Consider the following 13,756-nt stretch of genomic DNA (forward strand, 5'->3'; position numbering starts at 1 on the left):
ATAATCACTTCCCCACTTTTTTTTTTCTTTTTTTTCTCTCTCTCTCTCTCTCTCTCTCTCTCTCTCTCTCTCTCTCTCTCTCTCTCTCTCTCAGTCGGATCTCGTTTCCCTTGTTCAGTAGCGCTCGAGTAGCCGTAACTCACCACATGATTAGGGGAAGTTGCTTGTGGCTCATGTGAAAGGCCGTTCTGTATATTAACAAGAGAATAAAGAAAAGGTAACTTTACAGAATCTCTCTCTCTCTCTCTCTCTCTCTCTCTCTCTCTCTCTCTCTCTCTCTCTCTCTCTCTCTCTCTCTCTCTCTCTCTCTCTCTCTCTCTCACTTTGAGGTAGACGCTGGGTAATTATAATAAATAAGGCGTACTGCTTTTTATCATGTAGCTCGTCTTTTTAAAGTCCTTTGTTAATTAGATATTTTGCTTCGATATTTGCTGAAAAGATCACTGTATAATATTATCAAAGTTTATATTATGATAATTTGATTTCTCGTTTGCTTAATAATATATATATATATATATATATATATATATATATATATATATATATATATATATATATATAAGCTTTACCGAAGAAAGGTCGTATCAGTGTCCTGTATATGTCACATGAAATTGCCGAAGGTGTTCTTGTCGTTTTCCGATAATCTGCTTTGACATAAGATGGGCGTGTTATGTTCCTAGAACGTCTAAGAAAGTTGATATAACGTTGTATAAAACCCCATAATGCGGGCGGATAGATGGAGCACTTGGGAGGAGCAAGGAAGATAAGTTTTAAGGTGATCTTGGATAGGGAATAGGTTAAGATGTATTGGATCTTCTCGGAAATAATATTGGAAGGCAAATACTCACCCTCATAATCATATTTTATTGTGCTTAGACATTATGTTTTTGTTTGTAAGTTGATCCTTATTTTTCAGGGTTAGTTTGACGCAAGCATTGTGTGATTTAGTAATTCAGAATTTTGTCAGTGGACGAGTGTTTATTTTTTCATCTGCTGAGGAAACATCATTGCAGTAGTTTGTCGAATATATAAGCGATACGTGAAGAGTTAAAATTTCATTGTATTCCGTGGTTTGCTTGTTGTTCTTCTAACAATAACGTGGAGGAGGAGGAGCAGGAAGATTCTTACAATAACTTGGAGGAGGAGGAGGTTTCTAACAATAACTTGGAGGAGGAGGATTCTAACAATAACTTGGAGGTGGAAAAGGAGGATTCTAACAATAACTCGAAGGCGGAGGAGGAGGAGGATTCTAACAATAACTTGGAGGAGGAAGAGGAGGATTCTAATAATGAATTGGAGGAGGAGGAGAATTCTAACAATAACTTGGAGGAGGAAGAGGAGGATTCTAACAATGAATTAGAGGAGGAGGAGGATTCTAACAATAACTCGAAGGCGGAGGAGGAGGAGGATTCTAACAATAACTCGAAGGCGGAGGAGGAGGAGGATTCTAACAATAACTTGGAGGAGGAAGAGGAGGATTCTAATAATGAATTGGAGGAGGAGGATTCTAACAATAACTTGGAGGAGGAGGAGGAGGAGGAGGATTCTAACAATGAATTGGAGGAGGAGGATGATTCTAACAATAACTTGGAGGAGGAGGAGGAGGAGGATTCTAACAATGAATTGGAGGAGGAGGATGATTCTAACAATAACTTGGAGGAGGAGGAGGAACTTAGCCTTTTGTTGATAAGCTTCATCACATTCTTTTCTTTCTTTCCAGGTTCTTCAAAACTGTACATAGGTTTCTTGAAGAAAACAAGGAAAATGGTAAGGACCTAAAATAAATTGGTTTGAGGTGCATGCATATTACAGAGATTTTTGTTTTGTTTATAATTTGTGTTCTTTTCTTAATTTTCTCTAAAATTGGAATCTCTGGCAATATTAAGTATTATGTCAGTAGTAGAATTAGGTTTTTATTTCAAGTTTGACTACTCTTACACCATCCTTATACGTATTGTTGTTTAAGGATTCGCTGGTGTTTTTTCTTTAAAGTATTCATATGGATTTGAGCAAGTTCTGTTCATAGTGTTAATGTAATATTATGTAAAATTATTCTCAGGAGTAAATAAGGGAACATGGTTACATTTTCTATTCATACAATATTATTAGCGATTCATTAAACTATTGACCAAATGGACAAATTTTGACCCAAGTTCGCTTCTGTTCAACAAGTGGGATATTGACAAAGCAATTAAAACCAGTCTATTTAATTGTTTGTTTACATGAACACTGTAAATAGCTTTGTGTGTGTATGTGTGTGTGTGCGGATGCCGCTGTATGAACATAAGTAGCGCGTTGTTTTTTTTGTTTTTTTTTTTGTTTTTTTGGTGGGGGGGTGGGGGTCGACGCGCTTGATTTTTTTTTTTTTTTTCAGTTTGTACGCCGTTGTCCTGTTGAAAATGGAAATAATATTAACCTGTTGAAATGAAAAATGAAATTGATTCCTACGGAGCAGCATCGGCTTATTAATTATTATTATTATTATTATTATTATTATTATTATTATTATTTATTATTATGTATTCATGCGTCTACCATTGGAGTCCGAACTCACCTTATAAGGGTTAGGAGACCCTTGGGCTAGACTGAGAGTCGAAAGAAAAGATTGTGTTCGAGATGTTACAGAGGCTTAATTGATTGGTGTACTCATGCCCGGCGACTTGACATTGGTGTAGTAGCAGTGCGTGCCTAATGCACATTCATAAGGGATGTATGTGCAAATGAAGGGGTTGCTCGCGATGTGCATACCAAGTGAACACGCACGCACACATGGTAGTAGATGGTATCGGAAGTACTGTTGCCTAGTTTGAAGTTGAAATATTTTCAGCATCGTACCGGTTACTTCTCGACTTGAACAGACATTGTAACATATCGTCCATGAAGAGAAATTGGGTAAAACAGGAGAGGGCTTCTAAATCACTCCGGTCAGAAGAGAAAGCCAATAAAGAAAATGGGCAAACATCACCGTATTGTGTAATCACATCTAATGTAGAGAGGCGATGGCTGCAAGGGTTATGGGAGTGGCCATATAAATGTTGACCTTATTTGGTTGTAAAAGTAACCATGCCTAGATTACCGTTTATAGTTATTATATTGTAGTAGTTGCTTGACGACCTTTTTTTAAAGTTTTTTTCTCTCCTTTCAATTACGAGATAAAGAAGGGCGTGTGCGCAATCAGGGTATCGGAACCATGATTACGAAATGGACCGTGCGAATTTGAGAATTTTGTCTGGCGCCAGTCTATGTGGAAGCTGGACCACAGAGGAAATGCCTTATTTCGGTCAGAACATTCCTCCTGTCCGTCATTTTCGAGTATTTAGTCTCGTAAGGAGGATAGCGCCGCTTTTTAATTATAAGAGGGTCAGCTTCTTGATAGTGATTTATGGGCGGAGGATTGAAATTTTGGGATGGGCGTGAAGGATTTGTTATGATGATAAACCCTTCCATTAACTTACTGGGTAACGTTCTTGCACAGAGCGTTGTATGAAGATTGAAGGTGCTTCTGATGTGCGTCTTATTTTTTTTTTACTGATTTGCATGAAGGGACAGGTAGCGCTTCAGGGCGGGATTATCCGAAAAGTATAAGAGGTACCCAAGGTATCTATGTTGTTGGGTTTAAATTAGCTCTTATAATTTTGTAATTATATTATTGTTATTGTTTTAGTTTTATAGTTTTTGGTTTTATAGCTTCTCACACAAATGACCATTCTTAAGCTGGCCATACACGTACCCGACTGGCATCGGGTTTGTCCTGCCGGGATTAGCGCGCGATCCAGTCGTCTTGGGTTTTGCCCATAAACGCAGATGACTTGCTCTACTCATATTTTGAGAGGGTAGAGTTAATATGCAGTGGCCATGTTCCTTTCAATACTGTAGTTTCCTGATATAGTATTTTTAAATCATGGCACCAAATAAAGGAAGATATGTGCAATAATGATAATAGCACTCCTGCAAGACGAATACGTGCATGAAATATGCAAGAAAATCGTAAAGTATGGGTGCAACCATGTCTAAGAAAGAGAGGTTTTATCATATGATTTTATTGAAAGAATTGAAGGAAGATAACCCGGGAGATTATAGAAATTGTTTATGAATGACTGATTATGTCCTCGGAGACCTTTTATTTCTTATGTCTCCAAAAATAAAAAAAAATATACAGTAATGAAGACGTCTGTATTCCTGAGGAAAGGTTAATTGCAACATTAAGGTTCCTAGCAACGTTTCTTGGTCTGCTGTAAAGAGCAATAAATCAAAATTCCACTACTTGGGCACATAAAGTACATAGGGCAAAACTGAAGACTACCACTGCGAGGGGAAAAACTGCAGACTACTACCACGGAAGGCAAAACTGCAGACTTCTACCGTGGGAAGTAAAACTGCAGACTACTACCGCAACGGGGCAGACTACCGGGGGGGTGGGGGGGGGGGGGTGATCAGAAAACTGCAGACTACTGAAAGGTAAGCAATAAAATACGTGTCAAAATAGGTTGGTCAACCCAGTCGTCCTGCTAGTCCATCCCCACACACACCACAGACTGGCGGGGGATAATGCCAGTCTGGGCTAGACTGACCTGTCCGGTTGAACATGTTGAAAAGATGAGAGGACTGGCTAGTCTCGCCGGGTTTGTCATTTTTATCCCCCATACACGATAAAGATTGGCCGGTTCATGCCTATCTCGGTAAAAATCTGGGTGTCAGTCCTTCACGTGTATGGATTGCTTTACTCTTCTTATTCATCTTGGGAATCTGACTTGAATAGCTTACACAGTTCGAACGGAGAAACGAGAGAAATGGTTTGTAAGTTTATTTGGAAGAATGGAAACCCAGAAATGGAACAATAAACGATGTAGATGATGGGAGAAATGAAGCTGTTGATTCGTATTGGATCTGGGAGTAAATGTAATGGTTTAATGGTAGGAAAAGAGAAGTTTTCTATTTTTACATTTATATGCAAGACATGTTTATATTCAGCGTCGAGTGTTCACAGCTCCTTCTGTGGTGAAGAAGCAAAATAAAGCGTGTGAAGAAATAAAATTTAGCGTACGAACATGTAAAAAAGTTGAACGAGTATCTGAAGGTTTATGGAAACAAAGGTTGGAATGTATGAAGGAACTTTTGAACCAACTTTTTATGGAAGTGAAATAAATGAAAGAAAGATTATTAAGTGACCGTGACGTAAATTATTTGTTTAATATGTGTGTTGTTAAGGATTGAAAGGCTGAAGCTTATGTAAAAATGGTAATACACATTTAGCGTAAACTAAATATTATATCAACAATGTTTTTGAGGTAATTTTGGTCAATTAGAGAGACTGCATGGCGCGTAGGAGAAAAAAAATTGCAAGTATTGGGCGAGAAGAGACGAAAGACATGAATATTATAGGACTGATGAATTCGAATAGAAATGAAAAAGGAAGGCCTGAATGACCAGGGAGTGCTAAAGGCTATGCAAGGAAGAAGTGAATGGCAAAGCGTTTTGTGTGGGTTTCGAAGTGTTGCTGATGCGCAATATGTATAAATGTTTGAAAGCATGAACAGGCTAATGTGTAGATTTTATGCTTTAGTGGATTCGGCCTTCGATTGCAGACGAAAAGAAAGTCAGCAAAACCGTTATGGCCAAGCCTTGCCTAATTACTTGCTTAAGTCTTCATTTACCAAAAGCTTTATTATCAGTGCTCAGCTGCATTGCCAAATGAGGAAGCTTGTTGTCTTGGATCGAGCAGCTTCTTGAGCACTGAAGAGAGTTGAATGGTTTTTGAATAAAACTACGTATATACCTCGCATAGATGTTCCTATATATTTTTATTAGAATTTTTCAAGTGTTCGAAGAATTATATATCTTAAATTAAGTAGAAAGGGTGTGTATGCCTTTTCAAAATGGTAATATTTCGTTTTTAATACAATTATTTTTGACATTTATATTCAGCTGTATAGCTTCGTCAGGCTCTTAATCGGTGAAAGTTGTTAAAGTTCACATTCTGTTAAGAAATGAAAGGAAACCGGTATGAAATAAAATTTGAGGGGGATTAAAAAAAAATATTGAGTTGAAAGAAAAGATGCTCGAAGACTTGACTTTTTCTGTCTGGAGTGCCATAATTCTTTGCCTCCATGCCCTTTCCAGCGCCTCAGTGGCGTGGTTGGTATGGTCGTTGCCTGCCACCTCGGTGGCCGCGAGTTTGATTCTCTGGCATTCCATTGAGGGGTCAGAGATATGTATTTCTGGTGATAGAAGTTCACTCTCGACGTGGTTCGGAAGTCACGTAAAGCCGTTGGTCCCGTTCCATGCAACCCAAAAACACCATACAAACAAACATGCCCTTTTCTGTCCTTTACATCATCTTCAGAATTACCCGGTTTCCGGTAAACTTCCAGATAATGAACTTTTTCAAGGCTTTCAACGTCTGTTTCACTTTTTTTTATGCTTGTGCTGTCCAATAAATTGAACTTAATTGTGTTCCCCCTTTCCCTTTTTATTTAATTTCCTTTTTATTTGATCCTGCTCTCTCCTTCGCTTCAAACCTCAGCAATTCTTATTACTGTCCCCTAACTTTCTTGTACGTAGTTTTGGGAATTTGTGCAAATTTCTTTCTTATTTAATATCTGCCAAGTTGAAGACATTGTTATTATACAACATGGGTAAAATGCACTGTCGGCAATTCATGTACATCGTGTTTGCGAAAATTGTCAGACGCCACTGTCGTTTCTCTCTTTGGAATAATTTTACACCTTCTACCCGAAGTTTCTGGCAGTATTATCCTTAAAAAGAAAACATAATATCCATGAGTTCTAACAGCAGTTTTTTAAGGGCAAGGCCATTGGAGATAGTTCCAAATTCGATCCCTGTTAGCACTTAGAAAATATTTCGCAGATACTTGTTGACGTTGTAATTTTACATCTCTCTCGCCCTGTAATGCTATATAATCAGAATTAATTGTCTAATGCCGTTTGGTAATTTTAATGGAGCGTTCGACGTTGCAATAAATAAAGACTTAAAAATTGCAGATTGCTAGTGTACAGTCATTGGGCGTGCGAATTATGACACTGCTCAAAGAAATGTTTAAGTTTAAATGCATTATCATGTTTGGGTTTCGAATTGCAGCTCTCCTCTTTGTCAAACACCAGGTGTGTGTGTGTGTATGTGTGTGTATTTTGAAGACCTTGTGCAAGATTCCATTGAAGACCAAGATTCGAAACTTTTTTGAAGGTCATGATGCAATGCAGTTTAGAAATCTTTTTGTGTGCAAATGTGCTCTGCAGTTTTTGGAAAGTAGAGAAAATGATTAAGCTAGTAAGACTATTAAAATTTAAAGATTGTAAGTGCTAGTCACAACACATGATTTTAAGTCATGTCTCTTGGCTGGAATGGTAAGATATTTTTATTTAATATGCCAAACATCTTTTTAATCTGAATTTTTCTCTCTGCCAAGCTTAATAAATAACAACAACGGTAGCGCGTTGAACTCAATTCCCGAACAGAGGGAACGGATGGGCATATTCCTTAAAATTCTGAATTAATCTCTTTACCCAAACTGTGAATTAATACTTTGCTGACAGCTGGCTCTGTAGGTCGCACCGGAATGGAGAGAGAAACAGAGAAAAGGGGGTGGGGGGTATAAGAAAAACGGATCATGCCAAGATTACCGTTCCCACTTTTTTCAAACAATATTATACCACTGAGATATATATTATATTATATATATATATATATATATATATATATTTATACATATACATATATATATATACATACACACACACATACATACATACATACATACATACATACATGCCAATATATATAGATAAATTATAGTGGTGTATATATGAATCAAAAGGGTATAATATTGTTTTGAAAAATAGTGGGATCGCTAATCTTTACATGATCCAGAAAAACCAGCAGATATCAGTGATCAGTACTCCTTCAAATTGTATACTACAGGCCGCAACATTAAGACACTCTCTCTCTCTCTCTCTCTCTCTCTCTCTCTCTCTCTCTCTCTCTCTCTTTCTTGTAAGATTTCTTCGTATTTTAGATCTTGCTTATCACTGTAACTAAACAAGAATTTCGTCCTTAAAACGAGGTATATCCCTGTTTACTTAGTGGGCGTTCGTCGACGACTTCGACTCGCTTCAGGATAAGCCGAAGTGGTCGTGGAATTCTGGGAATCGCCGTGTAAGCTCATCAGTAAGGCACGACCCGTACTACGTATTGCCAAAGGAAGATTTCTCGATTAAAGTTATAATAGGTTTATTATTTTCCATTTAATGACTTGCGACAGTCGTAAATATTATTTGTGTATCCATTGTTTTTTCAGTGTATATACTAATGTGAAAGTGTCAGTCATGCAATATTCATTAACCATATGATAATAATCATATGTTTGATCTCTCTCTCTCTCTCTCTCTCTCTCTCTCTCTCTCTCTCTCTCCCCAAGAAAAAAAAAGCCGTTCGGAGGGAAGAAATGTAAATGACACGCGAACAAAGGTCAGGTAAATATACTTTGGAAGTCCGTTGTTAAACTAAATCGAAGAAAGGAATTTTAGTTAATTTTTTTTTAATCTGAGACACAAACTTTCCTACTTCCCCATCCTTGAGATAATGTGGACTCATGTCTCGAAAGACAAACTCTTTTTACCGTCCCTTTGTGTGTCCAGGAAAACAGAAGCAGTCAGTCGGCAAACGTCACTGCGCCTTCTTGTTGCTTTCCTTTCTCATCGTGTGATGATGATAATGGTGATGGCTGACCTGGTTTTATATGCATTGTTCAACGGGAATTTCAATATTTACGCGTTGCATTTATTTTAAGCTTTCAACCGTTTGTTCACTCGACTACCGCGTTTCTTCGCAGGTGAAATGCATAGATAATCAATGTAGGGGAGGTAATGATTATATTGACTGAGAATTTGAGATGTTTTATCAAAATTTATGTAAGTGGTGTCCGTTAATATGCACAGTGTACTAGTACATGAATTACTTTGTACGAGCGTTTGTTTTGTACGTACGTATCATAGTTCGTTAATATTGGAAGATTCCGCTTCATTAATCCTTTCTCCTTATAATGTTATTTCTTCCCCTCTGCCGTCATTACTACTGATTTTTTTTCCCCGAGTCCCATTTGGATAGAGGTGTGATGCTTCTGGTAAGCAACCTTTGTAAAGATTGTGGTGTTTTGATGAGTAAAAGTAAAACATCATCGTCTGCATATTCTAAGGTGTCATTTTCTGTCGTTACCCCAATCTAAATCTTCTCTTCCATTGCCGGCGACTTTTTTCGTTATCCAGTCAATTGAAAACCCCACTGCAGTCATTTGAGAAGACCCCATCAACATTAACTTTTTGTCCTTATGTTCTTCACGGTCAAAGGCCTCGTAATGAATAACCATGAGAAGGAGATTTGAACACACATTTTTTATCTCCGCTCCTCCTGCCTTTTGTAACACCAGCTTGTTCATCTTTTGCTTTGTATAAGTTTCTATTAAAAATAATCGTAGTGAATATTTCAGTTACACCCAGCATATTGACCAGTCCCTTCTTGTGAAAAAATATTTTCTACTTTTTCTTTTCACTCATGAATATTTCATTAATAATTCTGTGGGCTACCCAAATGCCAGTGCCACTACCTGTATACATGGCTTTGTCAACATCATCAGAATGTTTATCCAAGCACTCTCTCTTATCTGTGCTAGATCTTTATTTAACTTCACTGTCTGGACTTGGAACTCGGCACCTTCTACCCGTACGTTCTTCTTCTCCCTGAAATTTGTCTCTTGGACGTTTTGCTTTTATCTATCCTTTCTTGTGTCCCAGGTCTAATCCCAGTACTTTATTTCTAGCAATTATATATATAGCATATATATTTACTCTTCTACAGATAAGGTTTCTAGAATAGCAAATCTGTTCCGACATTCAGTGACAAAAGCTCGATGTTCGTCTTCCAAAACCTAAATGCTGATTCAGATTTTTCGGTAGTTGCTTGTAATTTCAACTTGAGTGTAGCAATGGCAAGTTGGTGATGCTGCCAGTATCTGCCCCTCTGTAGCTCTGACCCTTCTGGGTTCTTTTTTTATTTGATTAATGGTTATGGGATTTATTTGGCTTCTGTTGCTGACAAATGAAAAAGTTCGAGCGTATTTAAAGATGTTGTTTTTTTAAGAATACTTCTTATAAACCAGAATATTCGTATTTGCAGCATTTCTATGGCCAAACGTCCCGCCATCTCTAGGTGCACTTTCATTCATTTTAAGGAGAGAGAGAGAGAGAGAGAGAGAGAGAGAGAGAGAGAGAGAGAGAGAGCTGACCAAACCAAATGGTCTTATTGTTAAGAATGCACTCGGAATATCAGTTGAAACTGGGTACTATGTTTATAGCCGAACACTGGGAAGCCTGAATATATAATGAGAACGGGAAATCTTATTAAATGGCTAAGGAGCCTGTATGTCTCGTTGCATCATAATGGTAGTTGACGTAGATCACGATCATTGATTGTATCAGTTGCATACAGATGCTTCGCGTGGTGACGGAACCCCTTTAGTTGCAAGGTTTATGATGTCGGATTGAGTCTGTCCATGCGTATCTAATCGTATGTAATAAATTGGTTTTTTTTATGCGGATCATTGGTAATTCTTTTCTTTACGTCCTTCGTCGAAGGACATTAATTATCTGTTTAGAATAAGTAGTACATATCGATATAATAGGGCCGATAGGCGTATATTGATGTTAATTAGCTCTAACCGTAACATGTGACGTTATCTGTCACTATCATAAGAGGGCTGGAGAAAAATACGGGTTCTCTCTCATTTGCTCGTTCATGTTTTGTAGTCATGGGGAGGCTGTAAATTATTATGGTATTTTACTTCACATGTAATTTTTTTTATTAATGCTGTAGAGAAGTTTGGTCAACTGTTCTCCGGTGTATTTTGTTGTGACTTTTTTTTTCTTGTGTTGTGATTTGATTCTTCCGCTAGGGTTGAAATTTGTAATCTAATTATTATGCTATAAATGTTGGGAATTACACATGGATCAGATGCAACTATGTATGGTGTGTAAAACAAGGAATTTTACCTTTACGATTAAACTATGTTCCGTACGAAAATTGTAGTTATATGTATTCATTATGTTTGATTGTAATGCAAAAACGTTGTACATATGTTGCAACCATGTTTTTGAAGGGCGGTGGGTTCTTGTGCCTTCGGTTAATTAGTGGTGATTGTTTTCAGCCCAAATGCTTTCAATTGTGGAAAGTATATGATTTAGAATTTTTTCATCGGTGTAATTACAATTTTGCGATAGGTAAGATTGTACTAAAAGTGTGCTTTTATTTTAATTATTTATTTTTTTAATTTTACAGTTATTAATAATTATTTATATTTTTTTTTCAGAGAAGTTGATCGGCGTTCATTGTACTCATGGGTTAAACCGTACTGGATATTTAGTTTGTAGGTAAGTACATTCTTATGTTAAGTAAAGATAACTGAAAAATGGTTTTGGTGATGTTAAAGAGATTTCTTTGCATCATTTCAATCGCTTCCATAGAATGGGAAATTATACGTGTAAATATCCCATGTCTGAAGAATCGTGGCTATCTTTACAAGGTAAAGTCATGCGGTATTTCCAGAAATCAATTCATGTGATGCTAATAATCTCTCACGTCATTCCTGCCATCCAGACGCCTCGCTTAGACGCAGAAGTGTAAACATAGGTTCCATGTTAAGGTTCGTCATCATATCGTTACAGGATGTTTTCCCATCGTGAATGACAAGAATGCGATTGTTTGGAATGATGTGGGAAGTCGTGAATGAAGTTCCTTAATTTTTGTCCATTTTTCTGGATGTACGTATAAAGACCAAGTATTGCGGGCACAGATTTTTCTTGTATATATTAAAGCAAGATATTATATAAGGATAAGAAATTAGTTTCTTACACAGTGACTTGAATACACTATCTCTTCCACATCTCATAACTTTTTAATGTTTAGATGACGGAATGTTTTTCCGAATTATGTTGACCCTTATACACCAATTTAAAGTGATTCAAGTGTCTTGGGAAATCAAGTTATTATGAAATATTCAAACGTGGAACTTGTGGCTTGGTTTTTCAAAGGTTGAGAAGCGATCAAAGCCATTGTGTTTCAGTGTCTTGTCTTTTTCATGAAAGATGTTCTACAGCGCCTAAGGAGGTCCGCGGTTGTAGTATTGTATGTAGCTCAGCCTCAGTGAAAGAAGAAAATAGAAGAAAAATTTACCTTTTTTCATCTGCGCGCGCGCGTGTGTGTGTGTTACAAATTAAAATAAATTTGTATTAGGGTAACCTTTTTTTTCTGTCGATGGGCTCAAAAAATGTATACATTAATTCAATTGTTTTTGAGTCCGCTTCTTTTATAGTCTACTGATCCTAATGTGTCCTGGATTCATTTCCTAAATTAGATTGTCACTTCTGTAAAAACAGAAGCGGCCAGAAAGGGTCTAAAATAAAACCCATAGAATTTGCACAAACTAAGTGAAATACCATCAGTTAAAGTAAGTTATGTCATGAAAATTGTAAGAACGTATACATTGTCAATATTGAACATTCGTTCCTACTTTTTTGTGAAGTGAGAAACATTGCTTTCTTGTCTAGTTGACAGCTAGTAGAGATATGATCAATTATTGATAATTAACATATTAATCTCTCGAATTAAATATTTAAAATATTTAAAATTTTTGCATCAATACAGTCTGGAAACATTTCAGACCATGGCTTCCCCTTCGGTTTTAAACATTAGAACAATTTTTGTATGATTTATCTTTCAGTTTTTTTATAAGTTAGTATATAATTCATAATTAGGTAACTAGAATATCGTATAATTATTTTTAGGGAATTAGGATATCGATACAGAAGTTTGTTCATGAGGACCATACCATAGAAGCACTATTTGATTTCAATGCATACAGTATACATGAGACACTATAAGGTTAGTAGGTAGTTTGACGTGAAGGTTCCAGTTCCTGACTGATCACACAGTCATGAATGGTCCTGGTTACTGGGAGGGAGTACTGTCACTTGACGAATGTTATGGCTTTGTGGTGATGTTTATTTTGCCTGCACCCTGCTTTTCGCTGACTTGGCCCTTCTTTGTTATGAATTTGCGATACCACTAATCGCCGCCTTTGGTATTTTTTTGTTCGGGAACGGACCTTACAAATTCTTTTTTTCTCTCCTCATTTTTTTTCCTTCCTCCAGATATCTTGGTTGTTGTGAATACCAGCTACATACCTTTGACCTTTCTCTTTCCTTCTCTTGTACCTAGATTCAAATTGTCTTAGTTACAGTATTGTTTGAAAGACAACGTGTTTTTTCGTAGCCCTCGGGTTTCATTGAAGAATGCCTGGTTGAAAATAGAAAATTCCTTTCGAAAGAATTGGCTCAATTTCAAAGCGATTCTCTTGTTAAGGCTGAAGGGTGAAATTTATTCTATTAGATAACTAAATATGTTCTGCTGAATGGAAAATTTCCTTTATTGTACAACTAAGTTTAGTCGATCAAGGTCGCCATAATAATAATACCTTCTTCACGGGTCGTCTTCATAAAAACAAGGTGTGACGAGCGGTAACCGTGACACCCCCCCCCCCCCCCCTTCCCCCGCATATAACGAACATCTGATCGTGTTATTGCTATTGACTTGAAGAGAGGTTATCTTTGATATATACCTTTAAAGTATCCGAATCGAACTCGTTCGGCTTGTTGCGAAGCGTTGGTATCAGTGATAAGGTTGGGCTTAC

General features: G+C 37.1%; 1 protein-coding gene across 4 annotated transcripts in view; it reads left to right on the plus strand.

Annotated features, from left to right (window-relative positions):
• The window catches only part of LOC135206172 (RNA/RNP complex-1-interacting phosphatase-like), a 309,494-nt gene that overhangs the window by 269,901 nt on the left and 25,837 nt on the right, over positions 1-13,756 (plus strand). For all 4 annotated transcript variants that reach the window (XM_064237470.1, XM_064237469.1, XM_064237467.1 and 1 more), the window contains exons 5-6: positions 1,721-1,767; positions 11,378-11,438. In XM_064237470.1, the coding sequence (XP_064093540.1) occupies positions 1,721-1,767; positions 11,378-11,438 (108 nt within the window). The remainder of the gene's footprint in view (positions 1-1,720; positions 1,768-11,377; positions 11,439-13,756) is intronic.

This window comes from Macrobrachium nipponense, chromosome 29 (genome assembly GCF_015104395.2).
Source record: "Macrobrachium nipponense isolate FS-2020 chromosome 29, ASM1510439v2, whole genome shotgun sequence".
NCBI classification, from domain to species: Eukaryota; Metazoa; Arthropoda; class Malacostraca; order Decapoda; family Palaemonidae; genus Macrobrachium; species Macrobrachium nipponense.